The sequence below is a fragment of the Bidens hawaiensis genome, unplaced genomic scaffold, assembly GCF_021521415.1.
Source record: "Bidens hawaiensis isolate Kalapana, Puna unplaced genomic scaffold, B.hawaiensis_p1.1 tig00010302_1, whole genome shotgun sequence".
NCBI lineage: Eukaryota > Viridiplantae > Streptophyta > Magnoliopsida > Asterales > Asteraceae > Bidens > Bidens hawaiensis.
Genome location: NW_027491781.1, coordinates 277,722 through 301,883, shown reverse-complemented (window position 1 = coordinate 301,883; position 24,162 = coordinate 277,722). Strand labels below are relative to the sequence as shown.

General features: G+C 36.7%; 1 protein-coding gene and 1 pseudogene across 1 annotated transcript; both read right to left on the bottom strand.

Annotated features, from left to right (window-relative positions):
- Positions 1-11,454: 11,454 nt before the first annotated feature.
- On the bottom strand, positions 11,455-14,261 carry LOC143534739 (F-box/FBD/LRR-repeat protein At1g13570-like). Its single transcript, XM_077029156.1, has 4 exons — positions 13,482-14,261; positions 13,220-13,387; positions 12,930-12,936; positions 11,455-11,924 (listed from the first exon to the last, which is right to left on the bottom strand). The coding sequence occupies exons 1-4, from the start codon at positions 14,259-14,261 to the stop codon at positions 11,674-11,676; spliced, it is 1,206 nt and encodes a 401-aa protein (XP_076885271.1). The 3' UTR covers positions 11,455-11,673.
- A 3,856-nt stretch (positions 14,262-18,117) lies between these two features.
- On the bottom strand, positions 18,118-22,544 carry LOC143534724 (F-box/FBD/LRR-repeat protein At1g13570-like; annotated as a pseudogene).
- Between the last annotated feature and the right edge of the window lie 1,618 nt (positions 22,545-24,162).

Here is a 24,162-nt window from a genome sequence, read left to right as displayed (position 1 = left end):
CTTTACCTCGCGATCCATAATCTCAACAGGCTTCTCAACGAAATGCATAGATTCATCAACTTGAACTTCATCAAGTGGTATGTGGAGGTTCTCGTCAGCTAAACATTTCTTGAGATTGGATACATGTAAAGTTGGATGCACATTGCTGAGCGCGGGCGGCAGGTCCAGTTTGTAGGCAACTTTTCCCACCCTCGCAAGAATCTTGAACAGACCAACATAACGAGGTGCAAGCTTACCTTTCTTCCCAAAGCGGACAACACCCTTCCAGGGCGACACTTTGAGGAGAACAAGATCACCTACTAGAAATTCGAGAGGCTTCCGCCTGCGATCTGCGTAACTCTTCTGTCGGCTTCTGGCAGTCAGCAGATGATCACGGATCTTGGCGATTTTATCGGTTGTCTCTTGAACTAGTTCGGGTCCTATGATTTGAACTTCACCCACTTCGTTCCAACAAATCGGTGAACGGCACTTTCGACCGTAAAGTGCTTCAAATGGGGCCATACCGATACTGGAATGATAGCTGTTATTATAAGAGAACTCGATCAGAGGTAGGTGTGAATCCCAATTACCTCCAAAATCAAGAACGCAAGATCGAAGCATATCCTCAAGGGTTTGGATGGTTCGCTCAGACTGTCCGTCAGTCTGAGGATGATATGCAGTACTCATGTCCAAACGAGTTCCTAACGCAGATTGGAGAGATTTCCAAAAGCGAGATATAAAACAGCCATCGCGATCGGATATGATGCTCAAAGGAGTACCATGACGGCAGACAATTTCTTTGACATAAAGATGCGCAAGTTGTTCAACACGGTAGGTTTCACGAATGGGCAGAAAGTGGGCAGACTTGGTCAATCGATCCACTATTACCCAAATGCTATCATGTTTGCTTGCGGTCAAGGGTAACTTGGTGATAAAGTCCATTGCTATACTTTCCCATTTCCACGTAGGAATTTCATGTTGTTCGAGCAAACCAGATGGGCGTTGATGTTCAGCTTTTACCTTAGAACAAGTTAGGCATTTAGCTACGAACACAGCAATATCCTTTTTCATACCAGGCCACCAATAAGAAAGGCGCAAATCTTTGTACATTTTGTCAGCACCAGGATGAACGGAATACCGAGTTTTGTGCGCTTCACTCAGTATGACAGAGCGAAGATTCTCATCATTGGGGATCCAGACGCGATTGAGATAACAGAGAATTCCATTTAGGATGGGGACTAGATGTACTTCTGCACCACACGCTAATTCGGCGCGTAGGTTGCCTTTGCTGATCGATGCGCGCTGCGCGTCGCGAATGCGCGATTCAAGATCGCTTTGGATCGGCGCGAAGCGAAGCTGCGTGCGCGGCAAGATACAGTTAAGTTGGCTGGGTTTTCGGCTGAGCGCATCGGCTACCACATTAGCCTTTCCAGGATGATATCGGATCTCACAATCGTAATCGCTGATGAGTTCGTTCCATCGGCGTTGTCTCATGTTAAGTTCCTTTTGATCAAAAATGTGCTGGAGGCTTTTATGGTCGGTGTAGATGATGCACTTAGTCCCATGGAGGTAGTGTCTCCAGATTTTCAAGGCAAATACAACTGCACCAAGTTCGAGGTCGTGAGTCGTATAATTCTTTTCATGAATTTTAAGTTGCCTTGACGCGTAAGCGATAACCTTGCCTCGTTGCATAAGTACACAACCGAGACCTTGGTTGGAGGCATCGCAATAAACGACAAAGTCGTCAGTACCCTCAGGTAACGCTAGAACAGGAGCTTCGCACAACAATTGCTTGAGCGTTTGAAAAGCTTCTTCTTGCTTCGAGCCCCAAATATACGGTTTGCCTTTGTGCGTTAATGCTGTTAAAGGCAAGGCGATTTTTGAGAAGTTCGCAATGAATCGCCGGTAGTAACCAGCTAAGCCCAAAAAGGAACGGATTTCGGTAGGAGTGGACGGTGTAATCCAGTTCTTGATTGCTTCAATTTTGGATGGGTCAACATGAATACCCATCTTGTTTACAACATGACCAAGAAACTGTACTTCATCCGACCAGAACTCACACTTGGAGAGTTTGGCATAGAGTTGTTCAGTTCGAAGCTTTTGCAACACCAACTGAAGATGTTGTTCATGCTCGGCCTTGGTTTTGGAATATACCAGAACGTCATCGATAAACACGATCACGAATCGGTCCAAGAAAGGCCTACACACCCGGTTCATTAGATCCATGAAGACAGCGGGTGCGTTGGTTAAACCGAAGGGCATGACCAAGAATTCAAAATGACCGTAGCGGGTTCGAAAAGCAGTCTTGGGAATATCCTCTTCGCGGATACGCAACTGGTGATAGCCAGAACGGAGATCGATTTTGGAAAAACAAGAGGCACCTTGGAGTTGGTCAAAGAGGTCGTCAATACGCGGTAAGGGATACCGGTTCTTAATGGTGAGCTTGTTCAGCTCGCGGTAATCGATACACATGCGAAACGAACCGTCTTTCTTTTTAACGAACAACACCGGAGCACCCCATGGCGAAGAGCTAGGGCGAATGAATCCTTTATCGGTCAACTCTTGAAGTTGACTTGCCAATTCTTGCATTTCAGCGGGTGCAAGACGATTAGGAGATTTGGCTACGGGGGAAGCACCAGGGACAAGATCAACTCGAAACTCGACTTCCCGAGCGGGAGGTAACCCAGAAAGATCATCGGGAAAGACTTCAGGAAAGTCACGCACGATGGGGATTTCAGAAAGTTTCTTCTTTCCTTCATCGGGTTTGACCACATGAGCTAAGAACGCGACACAATTTTTCCGCAAAAGTCTCCGGGCTTCAGAGCATGACATAAGTTTAAGACCGTTAGATGGTTTCTCGCCGTAGATATGAAGATTTTCACCATTTTCCCGAGGAATGCGAATCAACTTCTTGGCGCAGATTACTTCGGTGCGATTTTGCGAGAGCCAGTCCATTCCAATAATCACATCAAAACTTCCAAGAGGCATGGGAATGAGGTCGATTAGAAAATCATGTTCATTAAGGTTAAGCGTGCAATCTTTGATCACGGAGTTTATTAAAATAGTTTCACCATTAGCCAATTCAACTGAAAAGTTTTCGTTTAAGTTTACTCGCGGTCGCGCGAGTTTTTGTTCAAATGCGCGAGAAATAAAACTTCTATCGGCGCCAGTATCAAAAAGTATAGATGCATATTGTCCGTTAAGTAAAAATGTACCATTAACCACGTCATTATTCGCTTGCGCTTGGTGCGCGGTTATATTAAAAGCTCGTCCGCGCGTCACTTGGTTTGAAATTTGGTTAACCGGATTAGCTTGCGTAATTTGTACTTGCAGTCTCGGGCACGCGTTCCGGAAATGACTGGGGTCACCGCAGTTATAGCACGACCTGGGTCGTGGATTAGGGTATGTTGGTTGTGGGTTTAGCGGGTAAGTTGGTGGTGTTTGCGCGATTGGGTTGGCGGGAAGGATTCTACAGTTCTCATCAATGTGACCAGTACGGCCACATCGGTTACATTGTCGACACGGGACTTGAGTTGGATGGTGAAGTCTACAGGTTGGGCAAAAGGGTTGGTTTCCTGTGTAAGGTTTCTTAGTTGATGGGGCAGGGAGTGCGGGATTGGTTAAGGCATAGTTATGGACTACAGGGGGTGTTGGGTAAGTTGATAGTGGGTTAGGAGCGTGTACTGGAGGTTGGTAGGCGGGTTGCTGGACAACGAGTGGGTTGGTAAGCGCGTAGGTTTGATGATTGGATTTGCGCTTACGCTTGAGGTTGTTACGGTTTGAGGGTTCTGGCTTGGTTTCTGTTGGTTCTGGGACAGTCTTGGTGAGTTTGGTCTTTTCGGCTCCCCGCAGGAACAGGGTTCCTGCCCTGACATGGTTGTCGCTGAGCACAGCGGCCAACTCGATGGCGTCAGAGAGGGTTGCTGGGTTCCTGGCCCATACAGAATCTTGAATTTCCATGGGAAGACCCCCAAGAAACTTCTCGATGGCTCGGCGGGAAGGGGTAACTAGGTGCGGGACAAGCAAACTTAGTTAGTGGAAGCGCATGGCGTATTCGCGCGCTTCGCCACTGTACTGTTTCAAGTTCCAAAATTCCTCCTCAAGGCGCTTTATTTCGTTGGGAGGGCAGAATTCTCTAGTCAGAAGTTCCTTGAATTCCTCCCAGAGCATGCTAGAAGCAGGTTCTGCGCCACGCGCGTGAGCTACTCCATTCCACCAAGCAAGCGCCCTTGATTCTAGGACACTTGAGGCGTATAAGGTTCGTCGGTCTGGAGGGCATTGGGTATGGAGGAAAGTGTTCTCAATTTTCTCGAGCCATTGGAGCATTACGGTGGCTCCTTCAAGCCCTTTGAATTTTGGAGGGTTACCCGCATTAAAGGATTTAATATTGTATCTGCAGGGGTTGGGATTATTTTGGTTTAAGGCTTGGGCTATCGCGGCGGCCATTTCCTGGGAACGTTGCTGCCTACGTCTGCGTGAGGCTTCTCTCCTCTGATGACGGCGAGATAGCGGAGGCATTCTATAAAAGTTTTAATTTTTGTTAATATCTTGGTATGGGAAATCGTTTTAGCGCAAAGTATATCGTCGTAAAGCTTGTTTTGCGGAGTCAAGTGCTATCAAATTTGGAAGTAAAATATGAATTTAAATGCAAACTTAATACAGGTAATGAATTCGAAATGAAAATCGACAATTCATGTATCACCATGACTTTCCGAATTCTCAATTTAAAATATCGAGTAAACGAGCATTGAAGGTTGATAATTCATGTATCACCATGACTTTTCAAATCTTCAATTTAAAACATAAAGTTAATGGTAATTGAAAATCAACTATTCATGTACCACCATGACTTCTCGGATTTTCAATCCCCACAACAAACGAATATGTAAGTAAAGAAATAGATTGAAATTTAACAATAAAAATCGAAAGATCGCGAATAAAACATGAAATCATGTGCTGCATATACGCATGCATATTTTATAAATATCGAGTAAATAACAATTAGCGCGCAAACATGAGATATTTCTCATGCGCGAGAAGGGACTCTTAGGTATTCTAGGTCGTTACGTCTAACCACCTATCCTAAAGTCACGGAGCTCTGATACCAATCTGTAACACCCCGACCGATGTCGGATTATACATCGGGGCGCCACGTATTGTTTCATTACTCGTGACACTATTTGGGTGTCAATATTTAATAAATACATTTCATTGCGCACACGCAGAACACGACATAAAGTAATATAAATCATATCATAACTTAAAAGGTTCAAATAACATAACTCGTCTTGTTACATTTTAATCTAGGTCCAAACAAAAAGAAAACATCCTACGCGTCCAAGAGATTCCCAAAAGCAGCTACAGCAAACCTGAACATGTGTTAAAATAAAACGTCAACACTTGCGTGTCGGTGAGAAATCAAGTTTAATAGATATAAATAAATAATACAAACACTGCGCGCAACATGTGCTTAACTGGGGTTTAACATAGGGTGTAATCAGATTGTGATCAAGCCTTAGATCATAGTTCATAGTTCAATCCGTGCTCCCAATTGAGCACAAAAACAAGAAAACATTCGTGCATGTGTAATAAAACAAGAAAACCGTAAACGATAGGTCTCCCGTGTTCATCTAATGGATCCATGAAAACTTCGGAATAGTCCGTCAAAGCGGTTAATGAGTCACACATACAAATAAACAGCCAAGTAAACGTCCATAACACATGGGGTTTTGCGCACATAAATTTCATAAACAAGTTTAAGACTCAAGTTGTACGAACACATGAACATCCCAAAACGTTAAAAATAAAAGGGGATTAAGTACGAGATTACTCACTTGTAAACGGCGCGAAGAAAGATAATGCAAGAACCAACTTTTAAACAAGCACAAGTTAACCTATAAATAAGAGGTTATTGGTTTAACGATTGGTTTTTATGTCTTAAGTATCGATTCCTGTTAGTTAAACAAATTAAAACAAAATATGTATTTATATTTACCGAGATTCTGGGCAGAACAGAAGAGAAGACGGAGGCAAAGAGAGGGGTGGCGCTGCTGAGGAACAAAGGGAGAGAGATTTGAGGAGTGTTTAAGTGTAGTGTGTGTAGTGTTAAAAGAAAATAGTTTTATTTATAGGAAAACCCTAGGGAACACAATCCCTAAAAAGGAGGAAAAGATCTTATCAAATCAAGCAAAAGATATAAAAAGTACAAGAATCCAAAAGCAAAAGATATCCAAAGATATGCCGGCAGCTGCAGGGGATGGGGGAAAAGCTGACAGATTACAGGTCAAAGCAAGGGAGGTGACAGAGAAAACACTGTACAAGACATGCAAAAGAAGATTTCAAAAGATTATGTCAGTCACTTTTTCTGTTAACCAATAGGATTGGTGCGCATGCTGCGCCGAAAGTGGCTTTTCGGACAGATGTCGGAACTGACCTAAAGAGCTCAAACAAAAGATAAGATATCTCAAAAGAATACAGGCTGACCTAAACTGAAGAAAAGACTTAAGGTCTAGCGCGAGAAAAAAATCGAGCGCACGCGCGAGGGCGAAGGCAGACAGAACAAACCTTAGCGCGTCGCGGGAAGAACTACAAATCCTTGGCGCGTCGCGGGAAGAACTACCATTCTTAGCGCGTCGCGGGAAGAACTACAATTCCTTAGCGCGTCGCGGGAAGAACTACCATTCTTAGCGCGTCGCGGGAAGAACTACAATTCTTAGCGCGCTGCGAGAAGAACTACAATTCTTAGCGCGCTGCGAGAAGAGCTAAAATTCTTAGCGCGCTGCGAGAAGAGTTCGTCTCGCGTATCGCAGGAACAGCAGGTCTTCGCGCAGGCTTCCTTGAAAAGAGTCTGGCGCGTGGAGCTGCGCAGACATCCTTAGGCGGGAAGAACCAAAGGACAAGCAAAGAGTCAAGAGAAAAGGGAGTTCAGGCTAAAGGGTTAAGCAGAGGGGCGGGACGGCGACAAGAAAGAGAAGGAGAGACGGGACGGCGACAAGAGAGAGAAAGAGGCGGGACGGCGACAAGAAAGAGAAAGAGGCGGGACGGCGGAAAGGAAATTATTATTATTAGTAAGTAATATAAATATATATATATATATATATATATATATATATAGTTTATCTTTTGTTAAATTTACAAAGATTAATAATCAAATTTTAAATCATAAAAAAAAAAAATTGGATTCGAAAACGGGTACCTGGGTCGGGTCGGATTGGGCAGTTGTCACAAATTTTCCCTTTACTAAGCTAAGGCCAAATGTTTCAACTTTGCTGGAAAATATATATCCCTCTTATAGTCTAGTGGTAGGAGGTTCTCCAGTGGAGACTCAAGTTCGAATCACATTTATGTCATATGTGAATGGATATTGACAATGAAGGATTTGACCTAAACTTTGTGCAAAGGTTGTCAGATCGAACCCTGAGCCTACCCGGGTTTTCGTCCCACCGTGTGTTATGCCAGAGAGTTCTCCTCCTGTGTTGGCACAACGGAAGTCAAATGACAGCGACAATGGTTTCCCGGGTGAACGCTCAAGCCAAACTTTAAAGCCAGCATTGACCCGGTTAAGACAACACAGTCTGGCCAGAGTGGGTCATCGGGGCTTTCCAAATTTGAAGAGCGTGGTAGCCTAAATACAAGAAAGTCGTCGTTTAAAAAAACTGAAAAATATATAAAATATGAAAACATGGTTTACATCTCTCATTTAAATGAATACAATCTCCAAAACACAATTTAATCAAAGATATATACCAAAATTCTAATAAATAAAATTTAAGAAAATATTAAAATACAAAGAAAAACAAAAATGAGTAGTGTGAGAGGAATTTTTGGTATAAAAAAAACCCTAACAAAACTCATAAACAAAAATCATAACTCACAGGTTGTTTGGGATTCATTTTTCTCCCTCCTTATTCTTATGACTTATAATATAGGTTATAAACTATAAGATGTTTAAAAAAGTTTAAGATTGTGAGTGTATAAGTCATAAGGAGGTAAAATAAGGAATCCCAAACACCCCTTTCCTCGTTAAGAAAATGACGAAAAAACACAATGTCGGAAAAGCTGGCGTAACGTGTGACGAATAAGAGGAAATGACTCAAATAAGTTATAACCCTTAGCCTTATCTAATATCTTCATTGCCATGGGCTGACCCAAAATGTTACGTTGAAATTAGAGTTTTTTCTCAAAAGAGTGTTGGTGAGATAAATATTTATCAAAATTGTGTCCCTTCAAATATATTTAACAAAATGGTGTTGTTGACAGCTTTTTGTTTCTCACTCTCAATCTTAATAGTTAAACCAAAATGGACCCCATTTCATGTCCTTTTTTTATTATTTAAAACTAGTAATTTTAATTTAATTTCAAAATAAAAATTTTATAATCTAGTTATACGTTTTCTTGTTTATCTAGTTCATGTTCATCTTTTTAAGTATAATTTAAAATAACATAGATATTTAATTCACCATCTTTTTTCTCAACTCTTAAACATTTTTTTTATAAATAGTAGCTTAGTAAAAAAAAGCAGATTTTTCATGAAAATAGCTTTTTAAAATATGTATTTTTGTTTAGTGGTAACGATGAACTAAAAGAAAATTTGTTGTAAAAATATAAAATCTTACAACAAAAGTAAAACTCATGATATGGTTTAGAATTATAAAATACGCTTTTGTTTTCTTCTTTCCGATATAGCTTTTACGTTTTTTTAACCAATTTTAGAAATGTTTTTTTTCTTTTCAATTTTTTTTATCAAAAGTACAAGTTTTATGCCTTTCAAAAATGAAAAAAAAAAGTGCAAAGCGCGCATGTTATCTAAAACATTTGTTTCATTGGGAGTCTATTTAAAAACCAAGTTTTTTAAAACAAATAAACAAAAAGTTATATCTTTTCATAAAATAATTAAGTTTTTATAGAAACAATTCAATCATATACATTTTTTAGGTTTTAAATGAAAAAAACGACAATGATATGAAAAAGAAAAAAAAAGTAGAAAACTTAAAACAGTATACAAATATTATTTCATTAAAGATTAAATTTAATTTTATTATTATTTTTGTAGGTTTATTGAATTTTGATAATCCATATTAAATGGTATTGGCTGATAATAATCCCTTGAAACACCCTAATTTTTTTATAAATAATACTTTCACAAAATATATCAGAGTAGGTCCCAGTTTACATCTAAAACCTGTCATTGGTGATGACGTTTTATTTTATAAAAATATATATTATACAAGAAAACATATATGTTTAAAACAAAATTTATTATATAAACTATTAAACACGAGAGTATGGTTCTCTTGTCAGTCCAGTTCCGTCCATGAAGCTTCAACCATCTAGGGTGCTTTTCCTGAAAATATTTTAAAACATATTTTTATTAGCTTCCGCTACGTAAGTACACTATTTTATAAAAATATGTTTTATTTTCATTTGAAATTCAACACCCGAATTCCTTGGGATTTCAACACCCGAAATCCTTATTTTTACTCCTCATTATTCTTTGGGAATTCAACACCCGAATTTCTTATGAGCTCATTTTTAACCCATGAGGGTTATTAACTCCCCCTTGGGGTTCAACACCCGAATTCCTTAAGATTTCAACTCCCGAAATCTTTTATATATAGTATTAAAATTTTGGAGTTTCAACTACCGAAACCCTCGGGACCCATATTTTTATTAGAGGCATACCACCATATTTATTTTATAACTATAGCCTCTTTTTAAGCCACACATTAATTCACATACTTGGACCCACAATCATTTATCAAATAATCATATATATGCATATCAAAATAAACATATATAAAACGCTTGTAAAAATAACATGATTATGGTTCGTGTACTTACCTTTAGAGACAATAGTATATGAGTTCCGTTTCCTAGTGACTAATCTGCCGACGGCTAATGAATATAATTCCCTTCTAACTCCAGTTTACTTATTAACTGAGAAATATATGTGAGGTATATATATGCGTAGCCAACAAATCTTAAGGGTGAAGATTCCTCAACATATTATTACTTTTATTTTTCTGCTGTAGACACGTGGCATTGTAACATCATTTACTTGCATATGAAGATTGCCAACTTGCATTCACTATTATTCTTATCCTATATTATTATTATTATTTAAACAAAACACACTATCACACACACACGGGCACTTTTTTTTTCTAATTTATTTTTATTAATAGTAATAACTTTATTATATTCATTTTCTATATTATTTTAAACGATATTCTATCTACGTCGAACGCTCTTTAAGATTAAAACCTCATATCTTCATGAGTCATTTACTCGCTACTTACTCGTCTACTAATATTTAAAATATAGATTTCAAATATTTTATTTTTATCCATAAAATAGGATGTTACATCCCTATTCATTTTATCGTCACTGGTGGTCCCAAACTTAATAAAGTTGCCCCCAATGATCCCACGTTAAACATGACTTAAAGACGTTATATTTTTTCGAATTTCAAACTAATGTCTTAGGGCTTTTGATCGGAAGAAGAATACGTGTCGATTGATGTAAAACTTTATTCAAAACGACGAAATAATGCTTCAATTCGAGTGTTCAAACTTACAATTAACAAAAATCAAGCCATTTGGATCACCATTTCGAGCTAAGTTTTACATTATTCGATTCGTATCCTCCTTCCGATCAAAAGCCCTAAAACATTGGTTTGAAATTCCGAAAAAAGTATAACGCCGTAAGTACTTTTTAACGGGGGACCACTGGGGGACAACTTTTTCAAATTTAGAACCGTCAGTGGCGATAAAATATAGGGATTATTATCGGTCAATACTGCTCAATAAGGATTAATAAAATCCAATAGACCTTTTTTTAGGGGAGAGAGACAAATATAGCATTTGTCCATTTTGGTAAAACCAATAAGATTGAGAGTAAGAAACAAAAAAGTTGTCAACAACACTAGTTTGGTACATTTATTATCATCTACCATTGACGGTGATGAATGATGATGACGATGAAGAATGAGTCTAAACTTTGAAAATGAATAAAATAATGAATGAAGATTCGAGCCAAACTTTTAGTGTTTTTTTATTAAGAACTTTGTTGAATTTTAAACTCTACTACTCAAACAACTTTGTATTTGTTTGTTTCCACGTAACACGTGCCTATTTTTTTATTTTAAATTCATATATATATATATATATATATATATATATATATATATATATATATATATATATATATGAGATGCTCTATTTTTGTGAATTCTTTTTTTTAATGTCTACTCAATTTAAAATGAACAAAATTAACCGAAACCGAATAACCGAAAACCGATCGGTGATATCCTAAAATAACAGATAGCTTCGGCTTGGGTTTCACCCAATAACCAAAATGTGCTCACCCCTACTTAGATTACATCCTTTCTTAAATTTATTCATGCCTTATAGTGTGTCACTTTATAATATAAGAAAGAGGGGTTGTATGATCTAGAAGATCACACAAAAATAACTCAAAGATTGTACTGAAACTTGTGATCAGCCAAGTGTCAAGATCACACAAAAATAATGATAATATTTCGAGACTTTTAAGTTTTGCAATCTCAACTAGTTTAACTTTGCCACTAGAAAAAACATCATTCAATTTAAAAATCTCAAGTAAGGGACACCGAGTAAAAAACTCCCCTGTTTTCTCCAAAGTAAACATGCAACTCTAAGCTCATCACAACTAAAATTAGAAATAGATTTCAGCTACAGGGGACGCTCGATGGAGCTTCAACAACTTACTAGCAAACTTCAACTTTTTATCCGGCGCAATCGTACTTGACGAGTGGAACCGGATAACAATCTTTTGTAGGAAAGGGGAACACGCAAGTAAATACTTGATCAACCGTAATTCATTCTCTGAGCCTTTCAAATATTCAAACGTCACACTTCGAAGCTGCAACAGCCCCGTTGTATTCAAGTCGTATAAATCAAGTTTCACTTTATTCAAGTATGGTTATTTCAATAAATCAACAACCTTCATTGATTAAATAGTTGTATTCCTTATTTTTAACCATCTTTTTTATATTGGTAACATTCTTTACTGAAAATGTTTTTTTCCCAACCCAATATATGGATTTGTTAAATGTCAAATATGGTAAAAAATATTCAATGACTCCCTTAAATCGACCTTTTTTTTTAATTTTTTTTTATCATTTATCATTCAATTTTTTTATAGAACCATTTCATCATTTGTTTTTACAAGTTCGATTTCATCATTTGTTTTTACAAGTTCGGTGTCAATGTAATACCACCATACTCTAATAGTTTAGTTCAACTGTTTCTAAAACCGCAAACCCCCCCCCCCCCCCAGTCCGTTGGTGGTTAGTCTATGAGCAAATTGACCGGTCAAATTTAACAGTTTGGGTCAAGACTACCGAAGCAAACTAGATGAGTATTGACATGCTTGCTTCCTCCTTTGTACTGGCGTAAATCAACTTTTGAAAACAGGTCAACAGACCCGCCCTGGACAAAGCTTCGGTTGTCCATTTCAAACCCACGCTGTTTAAACGGGTTTAGTTTGTTTTAATCATACGAACCTGTTAATTTCGGTAAAGCAAGCAAAGCCCAAGGTACCCATCTGGTCAACTTGGGCCTTTATAAGGTTTGATTAGCTATGATAACAAGTTGAAATGTTGAATGGGTGAAACAAAGGCCAACTGAATAATATTGAATGGTGGTTTGGTCAAATCCTCAAAGCAGAAGACTTATACTGCATGCTGCCTGAAGCTTATATCCATTGTAATTCATTCCAAACTAAGAAACCAAACGTCACAATAAACTAACAAAAACGTCTTTCATTGCTCCTTGACACTATTTAGAGCATATTACACACCAGGGCGCATTACAAATATCCAGGAAATAAAAGAGAAGTTTAAAACAAATAAAATTAGGACAGATCGATATCAACTACCGGGGAAGCCGGACGCAGCTTCAACAACTTACTAGCAAACTTCAACATTTGATCCGGTGTAATAAAATGGAACATGTTGCGATACATAACAAACCTTTTTAAGATAGGGGAAGAATCAAGTAAATACTTTATCAAAGATAATTCATTCTCTGAACCATCCAAATATTCAAACATCACAATTTGAAGATGCAGCAGCCCCTTTGTATTGTAGTCAAGCAGACCCGTTGTATTGTAGTCGGGTGAGGCAGCATCCTGCAAGAATACCTAACATTAAAATGCAAAACTATATATGAGATTACAAGACAGGCAATATGAGACGTACCCAATTACATGCGGTGATTTCAAGAGTCTGCAGATTTGGGCAGCTCCTAATCAATTCAAAAGCACATGATAACTTCATACCATCGTCTAAACGTATTCTTGTTAATTTAAGAGTCTTGAGGCAGGGAAAGGCGAAAGAGAACCTCTTGTTAGCAACACCTTCTATCAACTACAAGAAAACAATGTTATCAGATTATTAAATAAATAAATGAGACTAAGTTATTGTAAATTAAACTTCAAAGACACAATTTAGCATTAATTACCTTACAGTTTTCAAAATCTAACTCAAGCTCTTGAAGTTTTGAAAGAGAACCTAGAAGCTCAATGATTGTACCGGAACTATGAACCTCAAGATCAGACAATGATAAACATAATATTTTGAGATTTTCAAGTTTTGCAATCTCGACTAGTTTTACCGCGTTGCCTGAAGAAAACAATTTCAAAATCTCAAGTAACGGACACCGAGTAATAACCTCCCAAAGTTGAGTGTTTTCTCCAACCTCCACACGCATCAGTAAGCTCAATAGGTTTGGAAAACCATGAAAAGTAGGCGGGGGAGGATTGAAACAACAATTATAGAGTTTCAAATGTTTCAACTCCAAACAAGAGAAAAGATGAATAGGCATCTTAAATAGTGACCCATCAAAATATGCAAGTGAAAGGTCCTTAATTCCTTTTTTGGACAAGAATGAAATCCAATGAATGATATCTTCATCTTCAACATCCAATTCGTCGTCTACATAGAAGACAAACTTAGTAATGACTCCTATAAGCTGAAAAAGAATCCTACTTATAGCTCTCACTTGATCATTTTCAGCTTTTATTTTTCTTAAATACTCAAAGAAGTTGTAATCCAATACAAGTTGGCTAATAAGCATAGTCCACTTATACCTCCAGTTACTCGACAAGACACCGGTCCTGACTGCATCTTGTAATGGTAATCGATCCAGAATATTAGTTATCACATTATCCGGCATGTTGCCAATAACATCTTCATCATGCGCAAACATGGATGTCTTGTGTCTCCCGTGAATCGGTTCCATTACTCTAATGAAATAAAAAACATTAATTAATCATAAACATAAATAGTAGATGGAACAAATATAAGAGTGAAAGCATATGTTACATGATAATTATTATACAAGAGAGTTAGAATTCAAATACTTACGAAAACATGGTAAGTGAAAAACTCTAGTAACAATATAACAAACCCAAGAAGTAAGTCTTAATTAATTAATTTTATTCAAAGCCCTAGAAAGCTAAGGATGATTCAGTATCGGTATCGGTATCGATGGAGGAAATAATAACAACAATGATTAAAAACAGAGTTCGTTAAAAATTGAATTTACATAATAGGTTATGAATGCACCGTCACAGCACATTAGAACCAGTAAATGATTACAATTTGTATAAACCCTAGAAAGCAAGCTATATTTACAGAACTAACAATGTATCGAGTAAGAATATTGTCAATTATAAACATACATTAATATGAAAGGAAACGCATTCTGATCTTCAAAGGAAGCAAAAGCAGAAGCAGCGGGATGAATTTGTAGCAAGAAAACTTTATCAAACACCTGCCTTCATTTTCTCTTTATATATTATCTAGGGATATTGGTTTTAAATACTCCAAACTTTGACCCATTCATAACTTACGAAATGCCCTCCAACACTCCGAACTTTTAACATATTTGGGGTGAAAAATTGTCAATTTTCACAGTTCAAGGATTAAAAACAAAATTTTGTTAATTATATAAAACAACACCCCTCTTCTCCCAACCACCACCTCTCTTCCCTACCGATAACCACCACCGCCACTTACAGCCACCAACAACCACCGCTACTCAATCACCCCTCTTCTATATTTATTATATAAAATTCTCTATTTCCTCCGCTTATTATATTATTATATATTATAATATATTCGATGCCGCCGTCAAACCTCACCAGAGCTCCGTCGCCGATGAATCACATCTTCGTCGTCATTAACTCACAAATCGGCGATATACAGATTATGAATTCAATCAACGAACTCCATAGCTTCTCAAGCGCCTTATCAGCTTTCATTAGAAGCTACGACGAGTTGAATAATCACACCGGTATTATTATTAACCCTAGGTATCTAGGTTTATTGGAAAGTAGATGTGATCGAACGATTAATTATGTTACGGAAGGTGTTGTTTCGGTGCAAAACCCTAGCGCGAGTGTAGTCACGCGCGGTTATGAGAAAATTGATGCTTATAAGAAGCTTGAAGTTGATGGTGTATTGATTATTGAATAATCGGTTAGAAATTGATGTATCTGCGAATGGTTATGTAGAAGTTGATGATTTGGAAAAGCCTGAAGTTGCTGATGATGTACCGATTGATTAATCGGTTATTAATTGATGTGTCTGAGAATAGTTATGTAGAAGTTGATACTTTGGAGAGGTATGAAATTGCTGATTGATGGTTGTCAGTGGCGCTGGTGGTTGGTGGCTGTCAATGGCGGTGGTGGTTGTCGGCAGGAAAGAGAGGTGGTGGTTGGGAGGAGGGGGTGTTGTAATATATAATTAACCAAATTTTGTTTTTAATCCTTGAACTTTGAAAAATGACATTTTTACCCCCAAACACTAACGAAGTTAGTTTTCTCGTTACCCCGGAAGTGCCAGAAGAAAATATGTTAAAAGTTGGGAGTGTTGGGGAACATTTCGTAAGTTGAGAGTGATATCTACCAATGAGTCAAAGTTGAGAGTATTTAAAACCAATATTCCTATTATTTATTCATTTGTTTGTTTTGAACCACCTAGTGCTAAAGGTTTGAGTTACTCAAGTTTGAATCTCAGTTGTGTCACTTTTGCGTGGATATTGGTTACGAAGGATTTGAGTTACGCCTTGTGCAAAGATTGTCGGTTCGAACCATTGTGGCACAACGACTGTCAAGTGGCAGTCAGCGGTATGATTTCCCAGGAACGCCCAATTAGCCAAATTCTGAAGTTATCGTGGGCCCGGTTAAGACAACATAGTCTGGTCAGAGTAAGACATTGGAGCTCTCCAAATTTTGAAAGTACGGTAGCCTAATATACAAGAAAGTTGTCGTCATTCAAAAAATATATTATTTAATTTTTTTTAACCGCATATATTAATCTTTGTATCATTTGTTATATTAATCTTTTCATTGAAATTATTTACTGGAAAGTTAATACCAGTGCTGTTTCGATACCAATTTTCTTGAAAAATCAGGCTTGAAATTCTCGGGACCGGTACGGTTTGATACCAAGCTTATCCTATCATTCTCCATTTATAAGCCATTTTTTTTTCTTTTTAATAACTTTTACATTTATGAAATAAAAACCATTTTTGGAAACACAAGTATTTATATGGCTTTGTTTATATCACACTCGAACGTCTCTCTCTCCTTTCTGCGGGTTGTGACACCCATAGAAGCTACCTAACGGGTGTTTTAGAGAAAGGGGGGGGGGGGAGGCAATAGTGTTGCCAGACTGCCGCTCCATCCCCACCACCCTATTTCTTTTTATCATACTCATTAAAGAGATATTTTGACTCAATTTTTATTTATTCGTATTATGAAGATGTTTAATTATGTTGGAAGTAATTTCAGACTCTAAGTCACAAGTCGGTGAACTTGAGGGACTAATATTGACAAGCTGGTCATAATTGGTTTTGTTTTCTAATTGCGTTATGTTTCCTAATTGTATTGTAACTATAATAAGTAATGTCTTTGATAACAAGTTAGGTTAGTCCTGTATAAAAATGTCATGGTTAGACATTATAAAAGTGTGTGTGATGTGAGATGCAACTGAGTTAGGGTTCATCTAAGAGGCACACACGAGATGTAACTGAGTCAGGGTTCATCTAGATGTAACCGAGTTAGGGTTCATCAAGAGTCAAACCGAGTTAGGGTTTGAGAGATTTGTAATCAGTTTTTTGAGTAAGATTTTCTGATTAATAAACAAGAGTTATTTGTTTACTTCGTGTTTGATTAGCGATCCGGGACTTGAAATTAATTCCTAAGTACTATCAGATTTGGGTCACTTTTCAATATAAGAAAGAGGTGTTGCACAAGAGAAGGTTTCACTTATTGAAAAGAGAAAAAAAAAAGACCAATCATGTTAGCTGTTAAGTATATGCACCAAGATGGACATGTCAAAACGGGTTATTTTATTGGGTCGAAAAGTTTATGTAGCATGTCTGGTTTTGAGAAAACGGGATCAAATTGGATGAGTTTTGACATGTTTGCCTCCTATGTTACTAGACCGGCTAACAGACCTTTTAAAACCGGTCAACCGGCCCGACCTAGACAAAGCTTCCGGTTGTCTTTATCAAACCCGAACTGTTTAAACTGGGAATTGTTGATACATCTGCTGTAAGTTTTATTATGATCAAATACACCTGATGATTTTGGGCAAAAAGAATAAAACCCAAGGTACTCAACCTCTTGAAACAGGTCAATTTGGATTTTGGGCCTTTATGGTTGCTTGAATGATTTAATTAGCTATTATAATAGCCATCCATTTAAAGAACCAATACATGTTTGTGGGAGATACACTTGGAGTCTTGGCTCAAGAAACAAAAATTAATAATAAGAGAATAAAAAAAACTAAAACATATGTTTCACTTGGATTACATAAGCAAACTAAGAGTGATGCCAAATAATCAAACTCATGCAAAAACCTATGGAAAATACTATAGCATATAAAACTTCAAGTAACCTTAATTCTAGACTGATCAATTTTCCAAGAGCAAATTATCAAACCCAATTAGTGTTTGCAATAAAGGGGGAGGCTTGATGAAATTAGATGAGATCAATTTCAACTACAGTGCAGTGGACGCTCGATGGAGCTTCAACAACTTCGTAGAAAATGCCAACTTTTCATCTGACGTAATGCCCTTGAACGATTTAGGACGAATAGCAATCTTCTTAAGGAAAGGGGAAGATGCAAGTAAATACTTTATCAAACATAATTCATTCTTTGAACCTTTCAAATATTCAAACTTCACACTTAGAAGCTGCAACAACCCCATTGTATTGTAGTCTACCTGAGGAGGCGAGGAAGCGCCCTGCAAGAACAACTAACTAGCATTAAAATGCAAAACTATATATGAGATTACAAGACAGGCAATATGAGACATACCCAATCACATGCTGTGATTACAAGAGTCTTTAGATTCGGTCAGCTCCTAATCACTTCAAAAGCACATGGTAACTTTATACCATTGTCTAAACATATTCTTGATAATTTAAGAGTCTTGAGGCAGGGAAAGGCGACATATAACCTCTTGTTAGCAAACCCTTCCATCAACTACAAGAAAAATGGTTAGAGAAATCATAAAGCCATTTTAGATAATACCAAATACTATTACTTATTAGTTATTAGAATATGAAAAAAAAAATTGAGACTATGTTTCTGTAAAGTAAACTTCAAAGACTCAAGTTATCATTACCCGGCAGTCATGAAAATCCAAACAAAGCTCTTCAAGTTTTGGAAGATAACCTAAAAGCTCAAAGATTGTACTCGAACTTACGTGGCTCATATTGCCAAGATCACAAAAATATAAAGATAATGTTTTGAGATTTTCAAGTTTGGCAATGTCAGCTGCTTTTACGTTGCCTACATTAAACAGATCATCCAGAGTCAAAATCTCAAGTAAAGGACACCGAGCTAAAAACTCCCCAAGTTCAATGTTTTCTGCAAACTCCATACGCAACTCAAGGCTCAATAGGTTTGGAAACCCATGAAAGTTAGGTGGAGGATTTAAATAACAATTGTAAAGTTCGAGATGTTTTAACTCTAAACAAGAAAAAAGATGGGTAGACAACTTGAGCGGTATACTATGAAAATACCGAAGTGTAAAGTCCTTAATTCCTTTTCTCGACAAGAACAAAATCCAGTGACTGATATCTTCATCTTCAACAGCCTCTAAGCAACCTATAGAGATGAAAAATTTTGTAACGGCACCCATAAGCTGAAGAAGAATCCTACTTACAATTCTCAGTTCATTCTTTTTGCCTTTGCCTCTTGTTTTACTTAAATAGTCAAAGAAATTGCCATCAAATACGAGGTGGCTAATAAGCATAGTCCACTTACACCTCCATTCTCTTGACAAGATGCCTGTCCTGACTGCCTCTTGTAAACCGGTCCAGAATATTAGTTATCACAATATCTGGCATGTTGCTGATAAAATCTTCTTGTGCAAACTTGAATGCTTTATCATGTCTCAGCTCCGTTATTCTAAGAATATACAAGAAACTAGATTAGAAATAACTAAAAGTTAATTTAATTTAGGGGTTTGATATGAGTCTAATTTAACAGTCCAAAACCCTAGCTAGTCACAAACAAACCTAAGGCTTCCGTGTCAGTAACCTTCAATTAATCTTATTATGAAAACAAACATATATATATATATATATATATATATATATATATATATTCTAACTTGAAACAAATCGTTTCCGGCTAGTAACTGCAAATTTTGTCCGGCGTTGAGAACACTTACCTCCTCCTCTTTATTTTTACTATTTTCATGTATTTGTTTTGAACGTAGTTTCATTACTTTTTTGCTAAATTGGATCTCGGGCCACTGGCCCACACGCTCATCTCCATTTCTCAAGTACTAGAGACCACACTCAACTTGAAAGTGTGAAACCCGACCTATTTTTTTGTAACAGGTGGGACCTAACTCCAAAATCTTGGTTGCTCATTGTTTTATTAAATATATAACCTACTTGATAATTAAACGGTTATTCGTGTCGTGTCACTATCAGGAACCAACAACGCTCGGGTTATACCGTCTCACTGTCGTAACGCCCAGGACGACAATGCTCGGGTTTTACCAACATTTTTGTTTTAGTTTTGTTAGCGTAATGAACGTAATTGTAACCAACCGAATTTGCGTCGACTTACCGGCGCAAAACACAGGACCGATACGCTCGGTTTTACCAATGCCCGCGTTTTACTGACTCATCGCCCCAACGTCCAGGTTTTACCGATCGAATAAACATCGTTTTAAATATTTTATTTGTTTATAAGTAAACTTGAAGAACTTGTTTATTAGGTTTTAACACTTAACGTTGCTTATACCGTAACGAACGTAATTGATATGTTGGTCGAATTCACATCTGATTGCCGTTAATGGCTTTTATTATCCACCAGGGTAGCAACATTAGGGTTTCAACGCTTGAGTTTCACCAACGCCCAAGGTTTACCGACCAAACAAATGTCGTCTTAAATATTTTAAGTTTTTGTATGTTAGTCTTTTTTATATGTTAATTCGATGAAGTTATTTTTTGAGTCTAATTGTGGTACCCTTATGAACGTAACCGATACTGACCAAATACGTGCCAACTCGCTGCTGCATCGTTAGGGCTTTATTAACGCCGAGTTTTACTGACCTAATAAACATTGTTATAAATATGTTTAATTCCTTTTTATAATACGTTATACGCGTGTCGTTATTTTGCGTTTTTTAATTTAAATATGTTAATTTAATGAATTTATGTTTTTAGGTTTAGTTCTGGTACCATAATAAGCGTAACCAATTCCGAATGAATTCGTTCCGACTCGCCACCGCAACACCTGTTTGTTATCACGTTCTTTGCGCAACGCATGAGGGAAAAGAAGGGTTAATAATACTGTCACGACCATTTTAATATGTTAATTATTTTATTACAGCTTATACGAGTGTCTCTACTGTTTCTTCGTTGACAGAGTCTTATTTTTTTTGTTTAGTATCGGTATCTTAACGAATTTAACTATATCATCGAACCCACATTAGTGCACCATCATAACACGACTGGTAGATAGACAAATACGCCTTGGCCCGGCGCATTGCGACAGATAAAAAAAACTAGTTCTAAAGTGAGGAAGTTAATATACAATTTTTTAATTGGCCTATTTCATTGTATGGAAAAAAAATATCTAGCAAGAAGCTAGACAAAATACAACATACACCCAATTTTATTTATTTAATATAATGGTTTTGAATGTTGAATGTTTCGAAACTTATAATATACCTCCTCCAATTTAACTTGGCATGTAAACCACTTTTTCAAATGTTTTTTTTACAAACATTTGTTGATTATTTACAAGCAGACAAGTCGCTCATAATGTCTTTTAAAATATGATGTTTTATACAATCTAAATATAACGTTGCGATACCCTTATGTTTATCTACATTCGATGTAACTTTCGCTTAAAACAGAGTGTTCATGTAATAATTTACGTAAGATCCCTCCTTGATGGTTTTCTTTAGTGAGTCAAACATGAAGCGTCAAAATCAATATTAACGATTGGCATCACGTCTCAGAAAGGCTCGCTCGGTGTTGCTGGTTGATCCTAACGCTGTCAAAAGAATGTATATACCTTGATATTGATGGACTATAAGCCCCTTTGGTACATAGAGAGCTAGCTAGACATTTTTTTTTCTTTTCGATGGTATTATAAGTGAGAGAAAATAAAAAATTTATTGGTGTAATGCATCAACAAAATTAGTATGTTGTGTATGCCTTCTCTAATTTTCTCATTCATTAAAAATATTATGTTGATATTCTATCACATTTGTCATTTCCCCCTCACTCAGATCCCATTCTTTTAACCTGCAACATTATAGATTTTTTAGCAAGCAACACAACAAGATTTACAAGAACAATTGTTCTTCTCAATGTTTTAAAACCACGTGTTTCGAATTCTTGACAAAAATATGTTAACCATAGAAAATCAAGAAGAAAAAAATGTCAAGGAGAGTACTATAGGTACATACACTAATACCACTTAGGTAGATTATCACTTTTCTCATGATCCTCCAATCTAACCGCCGGAAATATGGCCTACACATATAGCACAAGAACCTTAAGAAGTTAAAAAAATATAGAAGCATGTTATATATGTTACCAAACTACTGTGATTTGAGTCATCGAAAATTTTCGAAATTTATAACTTAGCAGTCCAAATGACACAGTTATAATAGTCTGGTAGCCTCCAGAGGCCTTATTTGTAGAAAGCTTACATCAAGATCTTTCTGCACATTCTTGTCTCTCTTCATCATGTTCCTGGGAAGCTTTTTTCCGGTCATACCATAATAATCTTGTTTAATCTCTTCTCTAGTAAGCGCGATCTTGAGCTTTGGCATGTAGTGCTTATCTTCAGGTTTCTCTAGAGGCTCAAGTATCTTACTGTTTCCATTAGATCTTCGCTTATTGGCAGCCTTTGGTTCCATTGTAGTTGGTTTAGGCTTTTCATCATGTGTTGATTCAGATTCATTTTTGAGCATGGGCTGCGATTGGTTTCTCGCCTGACATAGCTTCTTGCTAGCGCTTGAATGAGACATCTTTTGTTTATGCAGTATGAATTTGCAAAAATTAAACTTTTAGCATTAGTTTAAGATATATATAATTAAGGGAATTTGAAACCAAAATCTTCCAGTTGTAATGATCATGTCACAAAATCATTATTCATCACATTAATTAGTCAAATGGATTGCTAAAACATGTGATACTAGCAAAAACATGAAAATGATTTTAGATTCCAACTCATGAATGTTACAAACTGCATACAAGCAAAGGAGTTTTCTCATGTACAGTGACGGATCCAGGAATTTTTTTTACAGGGTCGGAAGTATCAGGGTCAGTTGTCTATCGTTATATATTATAATAAGATCAAATTGATTTTGGTTTTACGAATATACTAGTCATGTAGGCATTCACAAGCATTTCAATTTCGTGACGTGTTACGTACGAGGAGAATTTTAGTTTTTTTTCCAGTGAAACCTAAGGGATCCTCACATATCACAACTAAAATCATGTGTCATGCAAAATAGTTTTTTAGAATGTAAAATACTTAATATTCCTATTTGATCTATAGTATTATACGCGTCACCACTTAACTATTTTTTTCACAAGGCATCCTGGTGCTAAATACGTTTTTAGTTCATAGTTACGTAAGATACACACTACTAAACAAATGAGTATCACCCACGGACACTTCCGCCAGTGAAATCATTACTGACAAGTGTCGTTGTTGAAGTCAGTACGTAATATGGGGCCAGGTTAATTATTACCCGAAAGGTTACTAAGGGTTAACCAATGGACAAATTTGCGAGGGATTATCGATGGAAATTCTCGATGGGCAGATAATCTTTTTCTATAGAAGGCAAGTCTACTCTGGTGCCTAACAAGTCTTCGGTGGAGCATATAATGTCATTAATTGATGGATTACCGAGGAAAACTTTAAGATATTATTGACTTGCCCGTCGGTAATTTAATTCCTATAAAAACAATTAAAATTTAATTATATTGTCTGAAAAATTAATACACATATGGAAATAAATACAAATTCTGAAAATTAATACAAAATTAATACAAAATCTGAAAATTAATACAAAATTTGGATACAAAATCTCTAAATTGATATATACAAAATTTGAAGTTAAAATTCAATTAAAATAAATTCTTGTGACAATGTCTTGTTTAGACTCAGTTTTAGAACATCTCTTGTGATGATCTTGTCTTAAGGTAGCTTTTAGCATATTTCTCATGACGAACATGTCGATGTATCTAAGAGAGGGTTTAAAAAGCTCTTGTAGATATGGTAATAGTTGATAATTGACACTTCTTTGTAGAAGAAGCCAATCATTGTTTTTGAACATGATGATGAGGACTCCAATAGTGTTTATGCACAACGTGTGTGGTAAAATCGTTATCAACTTTTACTGAATCACATGATTTTCATAGCAACTTGCGTGATACGTCACTCTTTGTTTACCATGTACCCGTGGAATCACGACACTTATTTACTTTCTTTATGTGGATGACATAATCCTAACAACCTCCGATAAGTTTTTATGAAGAATATTATTGCTCTGCCTCGCGAGTTTGTTATAATCGATCTTGGTAAGTTGCATCATTTTTTTAGGGATTACTAGGTTATTGACCCGTGTACGACACTGG

What these genes read in the sequence shown, in the direction of transcription:
- LOC143534739 (XM_077029156.1), bottom strand. Translation starts at nt 14,261, where the DNA reads ATGGAACCGATTCACGGGAGACACAAGACATCCATGTTTGCGCATGAT. An exon ending in TAGATTTTGAAAACTGTAAG is followed by an intron (nt 13,388 to 13,481) that starts GTAATTAATGCT and finishes GTTTTCTTGTAG; the next exon opens with TTGATAGAAGGTGTTGCTAA.